The sequence below is a fragment of the Gordionus sp. m RMFG-2023 genome, chromosome 1, assembly GCF_954871325.1.
Source record: "Gordionus sp. m RMFG-2023 chromosome 1, tfGorSpeb1-WG-v2, whole genome shotgun sequence".
NCBI lineage: Eukaryota > Metazoa > Nematomorpha > Gordioida > Chordodea > Parachordodidae > Gordionus > Gordionus sp. m RMFG-2023.
Window position 1 is genome coordinate 33,989,614 of NC_088775.1, and position 21,822 is coordinate 34,011,435.

Sequence of the window (21,822 nt, forward strand, 5' to 3'; positions counted from 1 at the left end):
ATATACTTAATTTATATGATATGGGAATTCATCATTTGTATAATTTTTAATTTTGAGATATTTTGAGAACTATCATTGTTATCATTGTTAATCAATTTAAATTGCATATCAAAAATGTATTAATTCCCATATCATATATAAAAAATGAATTTTTTATGTTTGTAAATATTATTGATTATTAAAAAATGTCTAAATTTTGTCTTGAATCAAACGATTTCGATTTTTTTAAATACCCTAAAATCAAGCATTAAAATAAATATTTTAAGTTTTTAGAATATATAAATAATAGAGATCCACTTAGCTAGAGCCCATGGACTAACAGCTGATTTTTTATTGATTAGACTCATCAAAAATTATTCGATATTCGATACATTTTTTATTCGAATTTAATAATGCATAATCAAAAAATGTTGATTAATAAATTGAGATTATTCGTAAATTTAGAAAATATTCGAGTTATTCGTTAGTTTTAAAATTTATAAATATTCGTAACCAATTTAAAAAAAAATTAATGTCACTGTTAATTAAATATTATTAATTTTCTGAAATGAATGAATCAAGTCTATGTAGGAGTGAGACCAATAAATATATTGGTTTAATAAATTGTTTAAATACAATATAAACCAAAACCAATATTAAAAATAGATAAATAAATATATATTTATTTAGTTTTTTCGTGGATCATTATATCGCGGTATATTTTTTTACTTTCTTAAAATTGCCTAAACTTTAGTACAAATACTAACTTTTCTGTATTGTGATATCAATATTGGTGCATAATTGTAGTTTCTTTCTATCATGGAGGTATGTTTTTTACATAATATCAATTTTTATATTCATTTAGGATATTATAATGAATGAAGACCAAATAGTGTTACTAAATAAATATAGATAATGGCTGTGATACTGAAAATGATAAAGCAAAAATTTTGGAATTTTATACAAGTTGCGATAACAAAAATAAGGCTATTTTGTAATAAATGCAAAAAAAATTTATACCAATTTTAGAACCTCTGGGTTATGGACACATCTTAAATCCATCCACCCAACATTATATAGAAAATGCGAACAAACAAATAATATGGACAGTAAAAAAAATTAACACAATAAAATAATTTTTAGTTAATAAAATAAATAATAAAGTTAATTTAAATCAGTTAATTATAAACTATTGATGAGGATATCACTTTTAAAAATTTAATAGCATATTGTAACCCTTCAATAACCTTAGTTTCTAGGAAAAAAAACAAAAATTATGAAACAATATTTTAGCTCGTTTAATAATTTATTTAAACATTATATCTAAATTTTCCTCAATGGACAAATGGTCCTCCCCTTCTCCAACTAAATACCCTTTATGGGCATAACAATTCATTATATTGATAATGACCTAAAATTAAATAATCATTTATTAGATTTTATTCTTTTTAAATCAGCACATAAATCTATTAATATTTATAAATTTTTTAATTCTGTATTAAAAGTAAAATTTGAGATTGATTTTTTTTGTATTACATTAGACAATGCAAGTAATAATTTAGCATAAAATTTTAAATCAAAAAGATAATTTTATTTTAAATAATGTGTGCAAATGCTTTTGCAATGTTATACATGTTATGGCTGCCCTGGAACCCTTTACAACTTTAAAAAAATAAGATATTAAATTTCTATATCTAAATTTAATAAACATGAAAAAATATTTTTAAAAAACCAACTTTAAAATTTCCTCACCCAATTTTGGATGTGCCAACACGTTGGAATTCAACATATCAAATGATTGAAAAGGCGATATTGCTCAAACCCTGTTTGACAACATATATCAATTTTACAAAATACCACTGAAGAAAATTATATTAGTGCCTTCGCCTTGAATATTATAAAAATTTATATAGAATTTCTGGAACCATCCCTCAACAAATATTGTAGATATAAATTCTGAAATCCCTATTAATATTATAGAAAATTGCCAGAGATTATCTTCAATTCCAGCTAGCTCTGAAAGGGCGTTTTCAGAAGGATGGTATCTTATAACAGATCAACGTTGTTCACTAGATGAACATACTATCCAAGGTTGCCTCTGCCTAAGAAGTTGGATGCGCATGCTGGATCCTTCTTAGACATAAAATTATTTTCCCTTATGCTAGATTATATCAATCTTTTGCATTGTATTTTATATAAATAAAATTATATTTTAGTTTACTCATTTTGCTATATTTTTGTGCTAAATAAAAAGTTTCAAAATCAATGCATTTTTTTTGCTAGGTTTGTTGATACACGTCACTTACTAAATTCTAGTTTAAAAAAAGAATTTAAATTCAGTAAAATTTTGAGATTTGGTTCTCAGCCATGTTTTTAACAATAATGCTTCATGATTTTTTTATTATGTTTACTTAAAACTACAGATTACGTGTTTTTAAATCACTATTTCTATTCTTTTAATTAATAATTTAAATTTTAAACCAATATTAATATAAACCAATACAAGAAATAGAAAATATTGTTTAAATCAATATTTTAGATCCAATATCAATATTTTAGATCCAATATCAATATAATATTGTTAATTTTGGGTTTTTAATATTGGTTTCCAACCCTGCGTTAGGTAATATTATTGTCATTGACCAGCCCCATACAAATTATCCATGAAAAATCGTAAATGTGCATTATTCTAAATTTATTAAAAAATTGCGAAATTCACGGTCGTCGTGTGTAGAATCTATATAATAAAACAAAAATTTTATTCCAAATAAAAATATTCGTGATTGTAACACAAATATTAATGTATGGGCAGTGAAAAATTCGAGAACAAAAATCAATATTAATTAGTTATAGAAGTGAGAAATGGAATAAATGAGGTTTTTTCCTACTTAGTAGTTACATCCTCAAATATCCAATTCATTATTATTATAAATCTTTTTTTCATCCTTTTCCATAATGTTCCTTTTTATTTTTAAAATTATATCTAAGGTACAAGTCTTATATTAATATTTAGCGTATTTAAATTTCGAACAGACAACTTTAATAGTCTTTGAAAAGATGACGACTAATCGAAAAAATAAAAAAGTTTACACATGTTTCTTGGTAAATGAAATGGAGATTTGTATTTAGTGTAATAAGATATATACATATAAAATTAAATTTTATCAAAAATATTAAAAATTTAAGGCTAATTAATTTTTCAGTAAAAAAATAGATGATATTAATGTTAACACTTAAATACAAATCTCCTGAGGATCAATAGCTCCTTTCAATTTTAGAAGAAAAAAAAATTTATAATAAGAAAATTGATAAAAATTAATTTACTACTCATTCTAATAAGAATCGAGAAAATCCCTTTCCGGCTGTACTTTTTTAAAAGAAATATGAGGAATTTATGCACGTTTTTAATCATCATAATTTGGATATTTATTTTATCGGTGAACGATCGCTCCAAAAAAAGGTATAAATGAGAAAAAGGTAGGTCAAATATTAAATATTGTGTTAGAGGAAAAAAAAATTGTTAGCGAAATTTAAAAAATGATTACATTATCCTCCCCTTTTATTATTGACAATTTTTTTTCTAACTTAACGATTAAAATTAACGTTGTACTGAGATACAAATTCATATTTCTATACTTACTAAGACATACACATTACATCTATACATACAAATTGTAATGTAATAAAAAAGCGTTTACATTGTATAATATAAAAACGATTTGTTATCATTTTATAACGCATCATTTCATGTTCGATTCGTTTTGTAATTTTTTTTGCTTTATTTCTTTTGAAGTTTTATTGATGGAAGTAACATCAATAAATATGTTAATTAATTTCCTGAAAATGTCAATTTTTTTTCTTACTTATGGGAAAATTAAAAAAGTTTTATACATTTTTATTTTTGATACAAAAGTACAAATTAAATTACTCGAAAGAAAGATTAATGTACTGTACATTTATTTTTTTCATTATTTTTTATTTTCTAACTGTAAAAAATTAAAAATTCATTAAACAAAAAACCTAAAAAAATGAAAGCGCTCATTAGTTGAGTTTTTTCTAAAATGGACATATAATATGATCACTGGCAATGTTTTACTTATATTAAGGAAGTGCCCGAAGTATCGGTCCTTTAAAATTTTAGAAAAGTCTGATCCGGCCTGTTAAATTTTTTTAGGAATTATTCGGTTATCACATTTTTACTAATTTTTACCTAATCAATTAAGACTCATAAATATCTACTCTATGGCTATCTATTTCTATAACAACCGTTTTATAAATCAATTGTGTTTTGATAATATCTGTATTGTATTTGTATTATATTTGAAATTGGATCATATCATAATCATAAATAACTTAATTTTTGTGAATTTACTACCTTATTCATAGATTTATTTTTGTTAGACAGCTCGTAAAATACAAAGAAATAAGCATATTGTAAATTTTCAAATAATATTAATCAAAATATAAGCTTGAGATTTAAAAAAACATCAAAAATTTAATGCCCGGACTCATTAAAATTTACGAAATATCCAGCTCCCTCTATAATTTTCGATGAAATAGGTATTTTATTTTTAGATTTAATTTAATTAGGCTAATAAAATGAGCTTCAAAATCGGAGATTTGCGAGGCCTAGCCCAATTTTATATGCACGAATTATCCGGTCCGGTGGGTTAATATTTTGTATATGATAGCCCAACTGGTTAAATTTCTTACGCACTTTTATAATTTAGTGAAAAACCTGTCCGGCCTTGCAGATTTCCTATGAGGATATTTACGATGATGACAAATAAACAAGATATCTAATCAATTTACGCTAAAATGTTTATTTATTAAAATAAAATTTTTCCATCCTTTGGGTCGGTACCAATTGAACATGTTTCGTAACCTGACATAGAATCCACGAGGATTCCAAATTTCATTTTAATTTTTAAATTTGAAAAATCTGTTTTGACCGGAAATATATTTCAGCATTGCCATTAACTTTTGTGCAACTTTTAAAAATATAAATTAAGAGTCAATATAATAATTAATATATATTAAAGACAAGCAGAGTACCAAGCAATACCTGGAACGGGTTTGTAAAAAATTTACCAGCATTTTACGGTTCGTTTTTCACCTAATATGAAATTGTTTAATATATCTAATAAATTTTACATTTATCTTCTTTATTCTAAAATGAAGATTATTTTTCATTTAATAAAGGAAAATTACATTTGTGTTCATTTTTGGTGCAACGTATTTTATTTTATAAAGTTGTATTGATTGACTAAAAATAAAAATTATAATATTAGTCACAAAACTATTTTATTTACCTTGTAAAGTAAAGTATACATGGACAAATAAAAATGCTGTGGTTTGTTATATTGTAAATTATTTTCTAATAATTTATATAAAAAATGACATGTTATACTAGTTTTATTACTTGGCCCAGCCCGGATTTATAGGCAAAAAATCAAACCCCGTCTTTTATTTAAGTCAGGCCTGGGGCTATCTTAAAACAAAATTCAAATGGCTCGGCCTGAGCTTTGGTCCGGGCCTGCAGGTCTCTAAGTTAAATCAGATTTTTTGAATTTAAAAATCGTCTCCGGTAAATAAGATTTATAATTGAAATATTCAGAATCCCTGATTCCATATCTATGACTGAATATGGGATAAAAATATAAATTTTACATAATATTTAATTTAAAGGGTCTTATTATAAAGTACCAGATACTTTTTAAAGTAAAATCTAGAAGGCCACCAACATCAAATTGTTTAGAATTTCGATCATTAAAAATGTGTTTATTTCATTTTGATAAAAAATGCTTTAAAAGCTTTCAATAATACAATGTATTTATTTAAACGATGACCATTTTGTAAATTTTGCCGATCAAAAGGAAAAAATAAAATTTTGTTTTATTAGTAAAATTTCAAAGCTTACCGATCAAATGATACACAATAAGAAATTATATATATAATATAAAGAGTAATTATGTAATATATCGATAGGATTAAAATTTGTGTCTTTAAAAAGATATTCAGAACCGAAACAGGAATCCTTTTTAGTCCAAGTTCCTAAGACTAATTTTCGAAAAGAGGATGAAACTAAATGAGAAATGTTTTTAGGACAACTAGATATTTATCGAATATATATAATCTTGAAAGTAAAAAAAAATATATTTAGATATTTATCTTTGTTAAAAAATAAAATTTTGATCAATTTAGTCCTAAATTATTATTTTATCATGGCGCTAATTTGTCTAATTTAAGCAGCATCGAGGATCAAATTTATTGATTATAAATGTCAAATGTGTTTAGAAAATTTACGATAAGAGATAGAAATTATTTGAACCCAAGAAGGCACGAATGAGATTGATAAGGTGTTTTAAAATTTAAAAAATAAGAGGATTAAGGATAAATTCTAAAGGAAGCACTATTATAATCCAATTACATCCGTGACATGTCCATTGAAAACTTCATTTAAAAAAATGAAATACCCAGGAGAGACCATCATATTTCCTCGTATTTAGTACAATTTCCATTTCCCAAACGGGTTGAAATTTTATTTCGAGTGGAAATTTTTTACAATTATAAATCAAAAATCTGAATCGGTCACCCTCGCTATATTACATCATACATCAAATAAAGATAATTATATAACATTTTATATTAATTTAATTACCGATAAAAAAGTTATAAATTTTTTTTTAAACGAGAGGAATTTTTAATCATTCTTTTTAATAAGGTATAAATTTAATTGGCTTACATGGTGAGAAATTTATATGAAATCATTAATTTATGCGGGATTACTAATCTTGTTTATTAACCATAGAATAATAACTAGCGAATAAATGTAAAATTTAATGTAAATGATAGAAATAATTAAATGATTTTTTAATTTAAAAAAATGGTAAAAATGAGGAAAAACTCGAACGACTATTTTTTGTCCCCTTAAAAAAATAAATAAGGAAGGATATTGAATTGTGGCTAAAATTCCATATTTTTTTAAGGAGACAATAAACTCTAATTCCAACATAAATAAAATATAGATTTTATTTTTATAGTTGCTTATTAAAAAAAGTAATTACATTTTTGTATATTATAAATTATATATGGTAGTGAAGGAAATATTTTATAAGAATATTGAACCAAATTTATTATATACATCGATATAGGGCATTTTAAAATTACAATTCCAACCATGAATATTTATTTATAAATTCTACCCTATGACGTTATTCCATTTATCGAACCTAGCGACCATTTTAAATTTTTTAAATGGAATGAATTTATTAAAAAATTTAATACCTTTCATTCGCTGATTTCCGTTTCCTATTATCTAATTTAATGACACTTTTCGTCCTTTTTAAGTTGTTTTTGATAGATTTAACGCGGAATAAACCGTTCAAAACGTTCTAAAAATCGTTTAAAAAAATAAAAAATATTACCGTTAGGTTATTTTTGAAATCGAATAAAAAAAAAATTATCTTCAAAATCTATGTGGAGCAAGCCACATGCCCAAATCATATCAATTATTTTTTGAGTGTGAACGAACGTTTATGAAATATTTTGTAGTAAATTGGGGATAAAATGTTAAAATTAGATTTATAGATTGCCATCTTTACAAATCAATTTTAATACTTACTTTTAACCCTATGATATTCCTAAAAAAATTAAACGCATTGATGGATGGACGTGTTTTAAATTGTTGACATTATTTATCAATATGAAGCAAAAATAAATTTGCAATATATTAGTAAAATATTTTTGGAGGTATGCATATATTTTTATTTAACTATAAACATCGAAAATTCTAAATCTAATCAATTTAATATTTTATCATACCGAAAGAGATAGATTGGATTGATTCATGTAGGAGGATTGTTGGGAGAATAATTTTTTCTTGGGATCCATTTCCTCGTTGAATTGCAATGAGTTGACTATAGGCAGCGAGCCCCTTCGGTGACCAAATTGAGAACCACTTTGCAAATTATTTGGAGGTTCTTTCAAATAATTCGAATAAATTGATTCAAATCATATATAGGTAAAACTAAACAATGATGCGGGGAAAAATAATCATCATACAATAAATTTTTAAAAAACAAACAAAAAAAATATATAATGAAAATATTGCGACCCAAACGAATTATCTATAAATTACAATAATAATTATTCGGTGGATACTCCAAATACGATGTGTATATTTTTTAATGTTTATCGATTTTATTCATTATTATAATTTTACGAATATACGATAATAATGTATGTTTAGTATTTCTCATTTTATATTAAGGTATGGTATATTTCATATAATTATGAAAATGTGTATAGCGTGCGTACTCAATTAGCTAGTGCCTTTGATGAAATGTAAAAAAATATTATTCATATGAGGCTTGCATTCTTATTTTATAGTTCATGTATATTTTGTTAAAATGAACAAAAAAATCTGTCCAATTATTTTGAGCACCGCAAAATTTGTTCAAAATCATCAGGGTTAGCTCAATAACTAATAAATATTAATTTAAACACCACAGAATTTACTTAAATTAGACAGATTGATTTTGATACTATAATTTTATAGGGATGTATCCTCAAAATGAAAAAACGATAATTTTTTAAAAAAAGATCGCCTATACTATGTAAAAATATTTATTGTATGGATTTTATTGCTACATGATTTATCCGTTTTTATAGTAAATTAGAGAATTATATATTAAAATGAAAGTCTGTAATAGGCGGAGTTATAACCAGTTCTTATGGGGGTGGGCAGGCTAAAACCGGCCCATTACAGGCAGAAAATATAATCATCATTAAATTTTTAGTTTATGATTTGTTGTTTTATTTGAGGTTCTGATAGTCTATAGTTAACCCTCTCTCTCGCATGGTAACTTAAAAATCAATAGCATAAACACTAGGTATCTGGGGGAGGGGGAGTTCGTCGAGTTTGAAAGTTTTGGGTTATACATGTTATATCTAAAGTGAATATTATAAAACCTTATATTCATTTGATAAATTTTAAACATGTTTTCATGGTTCTCATTCATAAAGAATGAAACTTAATTTTGCTTGTTGCAGTGTTCTCGCTCCAAATTTTACCTTTTTGAAATAATGAAATTGAAAATATTTAAATATATCACAAGGACATTTAATACGGGGGAGGGTTTGAATCAATAGTGTCATTGAAATCTCGTGTGGTTAAAATTGAATGGTTTAAGTCCCCGGAGGAGGGGGGCTCAGCGTCATTAGGGGGGGGGGGGTAAAAGGCTGGGCTTCCTAATCGAAATATTTAATTTACCATCATAATCTAATATATATATTTCAAAACTCTTAATTTGAGCTTGTAGCAGATCAATAAAACCAGCGCCAATGAAATCAAAATAAAACGGTGTTTTATTGGAAATAATGTATAATTTAAAACGATAAATCAGAATTTATTTGTTCAAAGTTTAATTTTTAATCAAAACTTATGGAGCGTGTATTATAAATTTGCAAATTATTAAATGACTTTCATCAGATATACCAACAAGAATTTAATACTAAAAAAATATCTAGTTTGTGTAATTATTTAATCTTAACATGAAATGCACACCAGAGACAAATATATAGCCCTATTTTATAAATAAAAGCATTATTCGATTTAATGTAACAGTAATTAACAAAAAAACTTACTCAAAATATCCTCGATAAAACGGGGCCTAACACTGAATAACTGATCCAAGAAGCGGTACTCTTGTTCGTCCCCTTGAACGTACACTTTTTTTAACTTTTTCCTATCAGAACGAGATTTATGATTAGATGGTATTAAGGTAGAACCAATATTCGCGAAATGAGATTTCATAATTAATATGTGTTATTTTAATCACTTTTATTCAATATAATACATAGTAATGATAAAATTTGGTCGAATTGGTACATTTTCTTCACTTCATATTAATTATTAGTAAAAGTATAATTGCGTTCGTAGCTAATAAATATTATGTCTGCAGTTGTATTATCGATATATTTTGTATTGAATTTTTATCGAGAATTTTTGAAAAAATTTAATAAGCCATAGTTTATCGACAGAGTTTAATTTTTATTATATTTATAACGTTCCAAAAACAATGCGATGAAATAATTAAAAAAAAATTTAAATAAGTTTTTAACTTTCATAAATATTATAATAATAAATATAACATAAAATTTACATATTATATTTATATTTTTCCAAACATATTAAATATCCCTTCCCTAGCAATAAAAAAATTTATAAAAACTATAATGTATGTATACTAAACTAATAATATATCTATAGAAACAGCTACAAACGTAAAAGTTTAAAAAAAATTAATTACAACAGTAAAACCTCACTAAGATGACCAGTCATAGATGACTTATTATCGGTCATGTTAAGGAAAAAGTCACATGGAAAAAATAGTTTAACAATTCAAATCATTTCATAGAAGAAAATAAATTTATATTCTAGAGATTATTAAAGTTTGAGATTAGGTCATCTTCAGGAGGTTTTACTTTTGTTTTCCATCAGTAATATTACTTAATTTTTTTATAATTTTAATTATACGTATGTTTGAAAAAAAAGTCAATAGTGGGCAGGTGAGAGATGAAAAAAAATGTTGTCACACGCGCAAATGATATTAAATTTTTACGTCCTTTTATTCCAAATTTGTATTAGGTAAAATCGTTATATTTGAGCACTTATAAGATATCTTTTGCTGAAATTAGTTAAAAAAAATAAATTACTATTCCTTTGATAATTAAAAGATTTGTTTAAAACCGACAAAATTTCCTCAAATATTATATCTTATACATCTCACTTCTTTCGAACAAACAAAACGCTAACCAACATAAGGGATACAAGGAGAATATAACCTTTATTTTACTTTAAAAAGGTAAAGCTCACCTGTTCTAAAAATTACATGTCACATATGTATATTTGTGAGTAGTTTATAAATCAATCCCTACACATTTTTTAAAAAAAAATTCTGTAATTCAAGGTTTTTCCGTTATATTTTTGATATATGTAATGTTATTATTATTTGATTCTTATGGACAAATATGTTGTAAAAAATTGTATTTTTTAAAATATAAAAAACTAGGGTTAATAAAATTTGAATTTTCAAAGACCTCTTTTCCACTCTTCTAATAACCCTTTAAAACTTTGCTTGTCATATATGAGCTTGTATAACTTATACCTGTATAATTGTATTATATTTTATTCCAATTGTGTTTAGCCGATATTTATTCCTTTAACAAAATAACTAAATCACATGACTTAGTGTATATATAACCAAAAATTAGTCTTAACATTAAGTTCAACAAATCTAACCCTAATATGAATATTATTTTTGCTTTTCCAGCAACAAAATCATAGAGATCTGCAGGCCCGGCTCTAAACCGAACCCGCGTACAAGGGCCGGATTTTAATTTTGCTGGGCCGTACCAAATATTTTAAATCGCCATTATTAGCTATAAAAATTAAAAATAAATTTAATATATTTTAAAAAAATCCGGCAGGCAGTGGCGTAGGCATGGGGGCCCATGAAAAATTCAAAAAAAATTTTTTTTTTTTAAATTTTTTAATTTTAATTTAATAAATTCTTAATAAACGCTTGATTTTTATGTTTTAAATTTATTATAAATAATAATAGATATACACATTTGATTATTTTTATATTTATTGGTTTGCAGCTATTTCACACCACCCAAAAAAAGGAAGTTATTTATTCAAACGTATCATGATATTGACTTAAAAAATCAAAAAAAAAACTAAAAATTTTGTCCGACCAGATTCATCGAAAGACAAGAGTTGGTGAAACTCTTTATTGAAATATATGATGTTGTCTTTGCAGCACTAGAATTTTATATATCAAGCAAGGAAAAAGATTCAGCAGATGCCGAAAATCTTTTGCAGGCTATTATTAAGCCACAGTTTTTAATTTCAATTCAATATGTTTATTTTTTATTTAATTATACATATGATTTTAGCAAAATGCTACAAAAAATTGATTTGGATTTAAGGGAGATTATGAATAGAGCAAAGATAATGTTGAAATATCAACAAATATCAGAGAGAATGTGGATGAAAAATTTCATGAAATATATGAAAAAGTAAAGGAGATTGCTAATATGTTTGGAATTGAAATTTTTAAACCTAGAGTAGTCTCTAGACAATCCAATCGATCAAATATTGATGCATCTACGATTGAGGATTTTTACAAAATAAACATTTTTATTCCTCTTATTGATACATTTTTATTTCAATTAAAAGAAAGATTTATATAATTATATTTTCAAAGCTTTTATTTTCTTTTGCCGGTTTAGTCTAAACTGTTGATTACACTTGAAACACGAGAGGATATTAATAAAATCTCAGAGTTTTATGCTGATGATTTAGTAGGTTCATATGATAAGTTACTTTGTGATGTCGAATTTTGGTATAAAAATCTTGACAGAATAGGGTATTCTTTGAGACCAAAAAATGCTCTGTAGGCCCTTTCCATGTGTATTTGCATTTTAGATTCCCTGCCTAATATCAAAACATTATTAATTTTAACTACCTTGCCAATTAGTACCTGCATTAATGAAAGGTCTTTTTCAACTTTAAAAAGGTTAAAAACCTATTTAAGAAACACAACCGGTGAAAAACGTTTAAATGGATTAGCCCTATTGAATATTAACAAGGAGATTATTTTAGATAAAAATTTGATTCTAGATGAATTAGCAAAATCTCTGAGAAAAGTAGATCTCTCTTTTTAAATTCAAATCAAAAAATAGCAATAAGATTTCTTTTTTTTTGTAAAAAAAGTATTATTTATAAGATATATTATTTATAAGATAATATCATCATAAATACCATTATTTGCATAAGAATTACACATATTTTATATAATTATAAAAAATTACTTTTTTTAAAATAGAATCTTTATACATAATTTTTAATATTAAAATCTGTATTATATAAAATATCAACATTTTGAAAATATTTTAATTAATAAAAATATATATATGATTAAATAAAGGAATGTAAAATATATAATAAAATAGCCTAAAATTTTGTTATATGAAAATATAAAACAATTTTAACAAATCCAAAAATATAAGCAATTAAGTGTTAAAAAAAATAGGAGGTTTGGGGGGCAACCCCCCCCCCCCCACCCATGATAAAATCCTGGCTACGCCGGCAGGCCATGCAAATGGTTCCTCTGTAGGTCCCTGATATATATATACAGTGAAAGAGGGGATATTTTTTACCAGATGTTAAAACAAAATAAAATGATACTATTATATTTTTATTTTAATCATACTTAAACATTAATCTATGTTAAAAAAATATTAAACAACTTTTTTAAATGTCACACTTACATAAAAAAAAATTTTTATAAAAAAATATAAAAAGTTTTGTCATCACATATTTTCTTTTACTTAGTTAACGATATTTTATGTAGAATAATTTTAAATATAATGATAAATTATTCATTTAAGTTGTAAGATCTTAGTCAGAATCTTTTATTTCTTAAAATAGTTTTTTTCTCTCACTTTATTTTATCATATTTGAGACATAACTTTAATTTAATATTTTATTCAATTCGTATATGTAATACATATAATTATATATAATAAGAAATATATTCGTAATTACACTAATACATGAATATTAATTAATAAAATATGAAATATTTAATGATAGTTCATAGTCATAAATTGCTTGCTTAAGTAGTACCTATAAATATTAAAAAATGTTAATCGTAATTTATTATATAATTAGATTACTTTAGTCAAGAGGTAGTCCACGATAGCCCAGCTCCAAATAATGTTGCATATGATTATAGAAATTTGTAAAATCATATGGAATAAATTGATTCATTATTTGATTAATATTATTTATTATATGTTCCCTTGTACTTGGTCTGGGAATTAATGACCTGTACTTGTTTTTGAAAACCCCGAAAAAATTTTCAATTGGGTTTAATTGTGGTGAGTATGGGGGAAGATATTCAATTCTCTCTTTATAGTCATCAATTAGATGACTTTTATGTATTGACGCATTGTCCATAACTAATATGGCATCTGGTGGTAATATACTAATAATATCCATTAATGAATTTCGGAATAACATACCATTATATGATCCTTCGATGATTTTATAATGTATAACTCCACAAATTCCTATAGTGCAAAGTACACTTACATTTTTCCCTTTTGAGGGTGGCACCTTTATTGATGGTCTAACGTTGAGTGGTGCCCAAGCATAGACAGGTACAACATGAAAATTGATGCCTGTTTCGTCGAGAAAATAGAGTCTTTCTCTGGAGATGTTCAGCAATTTGCGGCAATACACCTGTCGAATATTGATAGCTCCTGGTGTATTCCTGCGATCTGGTTCATTCCCAGCTCTTTTTTTGGACCATCGGATGTTTTTAATATATTTCCTTATAGTTCCAATATTTTTTGGAGAACCAGAGGGCAAATTCTCAATTATATCCTTCACCGTGAAGGTATTATTGTCGATTAGCAAATCCATAATTTGCCTTTCAATATTTGCTGTGTCTTTAATTTTTCTCCCCCTTTGTTTAAGCGAGAATTCCTTTAGGGGCTCACCAATAATTTCTGGAAATGTATCCCGCTTTATTTTATGTATTGATGCCTTCGACATATTAACAAATTTAGCAATGTCCTTAACCTTCATCTGTTCTTCCTCTGGCATTGCTAATATTTTCATTACCATTTCAATTTTATCTTTGTTCCAACAATTGTATGTTCTTTTGGGTTTAGGAATGGATGATATTTGAGAATGATTTATATTTTCATTAATAGTTGCTAAAGAATTATTATTTGCAGAAATATTAGACTGTGATTGATAATTTTCCATATCATTCCCATCTGAGATTGGCAAAGAATAATTTACAGAAGTACTTGAGAGTAAAGGAGATGTATTATAAAGAATGTGGTCTATATTAAACATTATAAGATTGAAAAATTAATTAATATTAAATTAAATATACAAAAATATTAAATTACGTAAATGATATGTGAAAAAATATGTTTTTTTTAAAAAGTTTTTTTTTTAAAAAAAGTTGTTAAAATTTTTTTAACATAGATTAATGTTTAAGTATGATTAAAATAAAAATATAATAGTATCCTTTTATTTTGTTTTAACATCTGGTGAAAAATATCCCCCTCTTCACTGTATATATATATATATATTATGTTTCTCATTATTTTTGTCATGAAAATCAAATCATACCCAATTCAAAGAATATACTAAAAAAATACTTAAATAATTGAAATACGAAAGCATAAATATTTGTAAGTTTATTTTCACCTATTAGAATCAAATTTTAAAATTATTATTAATCTGTAAAAAAAATGTTGATAATCTATTCTTATTTGAAAAATTTATTTGTAGGTGTTTGAACATATTATTTTATCAGATATGTACTAAACAGGGGATTGAACCTGGAACATTTGTATTCACGGCCACCTGGCCTACCACTTTATCACTCTCATACCTAAAAACTTAAGTTTAGTTGATATATGTAAGGAAATCAAGCTGTAATTAAATTCAATTAATTATTTCACAACATAAGTGTTAATTTTAATGTTACTTAAGAGATTTATGCTTTCGTTAATTTTGAACGATGTTTTAATAGCAATGCACATTATTGCTCACCTAAATCACAATTAAATAAGCAGGTAATGGCTAATGACAATCGTGAAGTAAGCTCGGGTGATCAATTAATTTAGTTTATATGTTAGATTAGTTGATAAAACGAAAACACTAAAAGAATCTTTTATATCTTTTGAAAAAGTTGATGACCTGGTTGCAGTCATTGAAACACTAATAAATACTCCTAAATAACAATTCTATAAATGCTATTTGTGTTGCTCAGCATATTATGGGGTAGGTGATATGAAAGGACATCTTTCAGGATTCCAGGAAAGATACTCCATTAATCCCAAGATGACTATATATGTGTACTGCTACGCACATACGCTCAACCTAGTATTGGTCTTGCCTGAATAAAATACTTTATATTAATTTTAAATAGAGTTCGGTTAATAAACTTTGTAATCTTTAATCTTAAGTTTTACGACATAGCGTCCCATTTTTAAAAAGGTTAGAATGGCTCCTATACATAATAAATAATCATTTATATAATTATACTACTTGTAAGAAACATTATTTACTATTTTAATTTCTTTCTCACATCAAATTTGAGCACTTCTACTCGAATCTTTTATATCGAGCCCTATCCTATCCTATCAAACACTGGGGAGACATCCCACAATTAAGTGGGCACTCCACCACCCCATAGAGGGCGATTAAATCTTTTTCTCTCCTCCCCTGCATACCCATTTTTAAATAGTGAAGAACATATAAAACCTGTCCATTATAACTTCTAATCTGTCCTAGTTTGTAATATTTTGTTGATATTTATTTAATTATTAAAATGTCAATCAAAATATAATTATTTTATTTTGATTTTACTTTGTTAAAAATTCATTATGTGTTTTTTGTGATATTTTTTCAATATTATTTGATTAGAAATTAATAAAATAAAAATATTTTGTAAAATCCTTAAAAAAATTGTTTCTTTTTATATTTTGAAAATTAATCATAAATTTTAATAATCTTAATTTGGATAATCTTGTTAATTGTTTTTTGGTCTTTTCTTTTGAATTTGGTATTTAGTTTTAAGTTGAGTTTGTTTTTTTTGGATTAAGAAATAGTTAAGAATTTTTTAGTGGTGACCGCTGACACCAGGATTTTTCGCACTCAAGGTTTTAACGTGTATAAAAATTTTTGGAAGATTTTAAGTGACACAGTTCACAGTGATATCATTCCAATTTGGATAAAAGGTTAAAAAAAAATTATTATATTTTAAAATTTTTTTTTAAAGACAACGCAATTTGTATATATATATTTTTGGAATTAAGCCGTAAAATAATTTAAAATTTTGTAGGATAAAATTGTTAAATTATATCGGTTGTGTAAGGTAAAAAAGCGAATTTGTAAATATTTTGGAATTATTGTTTAACACGGCAAATTTAAAGTAATATAAATTTTTGAGATAATGAGATGGGCTTTATGTTTAATTTTGATATTGAGCCTAGCCTATTTAATAAAATTTTAGGGCATCAGGATATTACTTATCAAAATGTGTATAAAATTATTGATAAATTTGATTTAAATAATTCGTTAATGACAATATTAATATTGGTCCTAATATATGGGTTATTCATTTTAGTAATTTTACTAAAGAAATGTATCTTTGTAGTGACAAAGATATATACAAAGACTGTGGTGTCAGATAATTCTCGCAATATTCAAGAATGCGCGGAGAGATCAGTGGTGGTCCTCCAGGGATTAAAAGAAATAAAAGAATCAATCAAAGATATATACAGTGATATATTTAAATTGATTAATATGAGTAATCAAGGTGATAAAAAAAACAATTCGGTGATAAAAGTATTTCCTATGGAAAAGGTTTTCCAATAATTGTTGGTGAAATGATTTGTAATCGGTGTGATTACAAAGGCCATTATTCTAAAACTTGTATTGTAAAAGAACATAATTATAAAATGGGTTTCCCATTACAAAAATCTAGTGTAGAAAATTCTAACGTGAAGAATTTCAGGCCTAGATATAAATAAGGTTGATTCATTGCAATCAAATCAGGATGGGTCATGTTTATGTTTTAAGTGTAAAAAACGAGAATTGTGATTTACACTGATTATATGATAGAAAATGTAATCATATAGCAGTTAAACTACCGCGAAATAAAAATTTTACGGTTTAATAATTATAATCTAAATAAAAAATATTATAATGATTTTAAATGGGAAAAGATCGCCATTATTTTTATATTTGAAGAATATGCAATTATTGATATCTGATGATATATTGCTATTAATTTTAATGTTTATATTTGAAGAATATCGTCATTATTTCATATTGGAAAAATATTGTCATTATTTTAAAGTGGAAGAATATTTATAAAGATTCACAAACTATAATAAAGCAATCTACTAAGAAAAACGACAAATTATTATTATTAGATATTTTTGGGCAGTTTTACAAAATAACCCATATTTTTTCATGTATCCTTAAAATAAACTAGATATCTGTATTAGTTTTACCGAGAATGTTTAAGCTAAAAATCGTGGCGAGATACTTTAAAAACTATCTGAAAATGACAAAATCCGTTGACCATAAAAGGCCTCGCTTTCCTTCTTTTTGATGAAATTAATAAGGACTCTGAAGAAAATAGTCTTAACGGATTACTAGAAAAACTATCTTAAAAATACAAATGATGATCAATGTCGCGTTTTTTGTGAACCAATATCTTACCTCATTTGCCCCCCTTTGAAATCCATTGAATTGTTACAAAGTTTCATTGCCTAGCCTTGTAAGCAAAATCCTTCTATTATTGTTAAGGTATATGCTGGCTTTAATGTATGGAATCGAATACTAGGTTGCGCAAAATTATGGGTGTAACAGAAATGAGAAATTGTTCAGATGGATGCTGAGTAAATCTAAAGAGAACGTGAACGAAGTCATTAAGAAAACCTTAATAACCGCTTTAATTTAAACTAAATTGAAGGAAATTATACTACGTTGATTTGACCATGTAAAATCTAGACGGGATACTAGAAAATAAATAAAAGGTAAACATAAAAGAGGGAGTCCAAATAAAAAATGTGACAGTTGAAGAATTACGAAGATTGAACTAAGACATGGTGAATGACAGAAAAGCGTGAAATACTGGAATTATGGGTGTTGATATAATTTATTCTTGGTTTATTTTATTTATTGTGACTTTGGTATTATCTATTTAAAAAAAAATTTGCTTTATGTCATAATTTGTTATTATAATGTCGAAAAAAAATAATATGTCCATTCCTTCTTTTATATAGGCAACTTACCTGTTTATGGGAATCTATTCTATCTTTACCACCGTGGAAAATATTTTCCGTTAATTTATCTATGGCAATGGCTCCTCTAGAGGGTTGAGTCAATTTTCAAAAAAACTGCATTTGAATATAATATAAATACATTTTCAAAAAAATATATTTTAAATATAAATACATTTTCAAAAAAATATATTTTAAATATAAATATTTAATATACCTATAAAAATTTTAGAACTATTATTTATAATACCATACTCGGCATCTTTTTCGTATTAGTAATAAGATACTTGTTATACAAGATCAGATCTTTATTTTCAAAAGAATATTGAATCTTTTTCATTTTCTTGGCAAAGATACAGCTATTTTTTTTATATATTTGTTAAAAAAATTTAATAATCAAACATAACCATATTTTTTGAATTTTCCTGTCATCATTTTTTAAAAGTATCGATAAAATTTACAGGACAATAGTCAACTTGAAAATCTCCAATATCAGGATAGATAAATAACAACAAAACAAAATGAATAAAGCATATATTTTATATATTAATGTTACTGAATAGAATAGTACCGTTATTTAATATTTAGGATGGTTTACACTCATGGTAGTGAAGAAGAAGATAGTTAAATTATAAAAATAAGTTTACCTGAAATAAATCTAATAGGAATTATGTTTGGATCAAATATTATTAGAAAGAATTATCTCTATTTCTACTATATTTTTAAAGAATACAAAAGAAATACTTGAAAGACAATCAAAAGCCTTAGCATGTTGGAGAATTCCTGGAACAGATTCTTATGATAAAATAGCAGATATTGAAAGAAGCATATAAAGTTCGGTATTTCAGATAATCTAATTGCTACAATTAAAGATAACGCCCCAATTTCATCTAGTAATTCAACGTTATCTATTCCGAAGAGGGAGTACAACAGGGCGACCCCCTTGGCACTATTCTTTTTTGCTTAGCTATCCACAATATGATGAAAGATCTTAAATTTGATTTTGACCTCGACCTTAACCTATGATATCTAGATGATGGCACCCTTTGCGGTAATTCACATCAAATAAGCAAAGCCCTTAGTCACCTCGAAACAGAATGCACTAATATTGGTATAGAATTAAGCAAAACCAAAACAGAAATATGCTCCCTCAATCCCGAGCTTTGATTTATTTAAAGATTACACTATTATCGAAAAATAAGATATCCAACTCTTGGGCTCCCCATTACTTAATAATAATATATCCGAAAAAATTATCGATAAAACTTTTTCTGAGATGCAAAACTTGGAAAAGTTTATCAGCTACATTCCATCGCACCAGCTTCTTTACTTACTAATAAAGTGTTTATATATACCTAAAATCTCACATCTCTTCCACTCATCCTCCTAATTCACAGCCTCAAAATTTTTCATTCAACACAATATTCGCTTACAAACCTTTATAGAAAAGCATTTTCAGACTTTAATTGGCACGTAGCCCAATTACCCGCTAAACTAGGTGGTATCGACTTGATCCCATTAGAACTACTTTTCCTATCTCTATTTATATCAAATCGCTTATCCCTCAATTCTGCGATCTCATCATTCATAACTCCCAATGATGATCTTCTAACAGCAACAATCGAAAGATGGAATCTACTTACCCCAAACGGTTATACATTTCCAACCGAAATCTCCAACAAATCTATCATCGAACCCCTAATAAAGAAATTACATAGTCTTAACCCTACCGATATTAACGATATACAACTATTACAATCCAACGATAAATATGGCGGGCATGAATGCCTCAAAGCACTTCCAAGCCAAACCTTATAATCTTTTAACCAATGACCAACTGAGAGTTACTATAAGTTTTAGACTTGGATGCTCGCTTACACAGCCACACACTTGCCACCAATGCAATTTACCTGTTCAACCTAACGCCAGACACTGCCTAAACTGCACCCGCAGCCAAGGTCGCCGTCTCCGGTATAACTCAATTAATAAAATCATCCATAACGCTTTTAATAAGGCTAAAATACCCAACATCCTCGAACCAACCAACCTCTCATTACTGGACGGCCTCAGACCCGACGTTTTAACCTGCACCTCCTGGTCAAACGAGAAATCCCTTATTTGGGACGCAACCTGCGTCTCCTCCTTTCCTTCATCAATTAATTCAAACCCTCTTACTTGCCCGTAAAATAAATATTTATTTTTATTTAGTAATTTTATATATTTTTATATACTTGTTTTTAGTGTTTTATCATTTTTTTAAATAAATAAAAAAGATTGATTATTTGTAAAAAAAAAAAATTAACTGAATATGGTGTAAAATTATAAGATCTTGACAATGATTTGAGAAAGAACTATTAGTTAGTGAAATTAATGATGTTTAGACAGTATTTTTTTCAATGTATTTCAATTTAGATGAAATGAACAAAATAATTTTACCCAGGTATATCAAAATGTCTGCCACACTTTATCCTTAGATGCTAACAATGATAGCTTCCTGCAATATCAAACTCAAAAACATTTGGATGAATTCTCTATGTGATGGGAATATGCAAAAAAGTATGGAAAGCATGTGGAACGCCTAAATCTTTCGAAAAATTGAGGGAGGTAACAGTAATTAGTTGAAAGTTAATGCTCAAATATAAATCCCATTAAAAAATTTTATTTAAAAAAAATTGTAGCCCAACTAGAAGATAGATATATTACTTATCTTGAAGAGTATTACAAAGTTTAGGGTAGAGTATTACATTTTATGGAGTATACACATACTATTTGTGGTTATAAACTTGAAAATTCAAGTTTGCAATTTGGTCTACCTTTATTAAAAACTGTCCAAGATGGTAAGACCAAAAAAAATTGTGAAATTTCTTTCCTATGATGATGAATATAATGAGGCATTTTTGTCATCCTCACATACTTTAAGAACATATTAATTGAGTTGGGTGATAAAAA

The 21,822-nt window shown here is 26.0% G+C and overlaps 2 protein-coding genes across 5 annotated transcripts in view; both read right to left on the reverse strand.

Annotated features, from left to right (window-relative positions):
• Window positions 1–21,822, reverse strand: part of LOC135922765 (uncharacterized) — a 122,432-nt gene that overhangs the window by 16,900 nt on the left and 83,710 nt on the right. For 3 of the 4 annotated variants that reach the window (XM_065457223.1, XM_065457224.1, XM_065457226.1), the window contains exons 5-6: window positions 7,804–7,961; window positions 7,267–7,373 (exon numbers count right to left, since the gene is read on the reverse strand). In XM_065457223.1, coding sequence (XP_065313295.1) covers window positions 7,267–7,373; window positions 7,804–7,961 — 265 coding nt within the window. Of the gene's footprint in view, window positions 1–7,266; window positions 7,374–7,803; window positions 7,962–9,627; window positions 9,797–21,822 lie in introns of those variants that run through there. The other variant, XM_065457225.1, reaches the window with a different exon arrangement.
• LOC135931656 (uncharacterized) lies at window positions 13,599–14,854 on the reverse strand. The gene is made up of 2 exons (XM_065468910.1): window positions 13,729–14,854; window positions 13,599–13,678 (listed from the first exon to the last, which is right to left on the reverse strand). Exon 1 carries the CDS (start codon window positions 14,825–14,827, stop codon window positions 13,730–13,732), a length of 1,098 nt encoding a protein of 365 aa, XP_065324982.1. The 5' UTR covers window positions 14,828–14,854; the 3' UTR covers window positions 13,599–13,678; window position 13,729.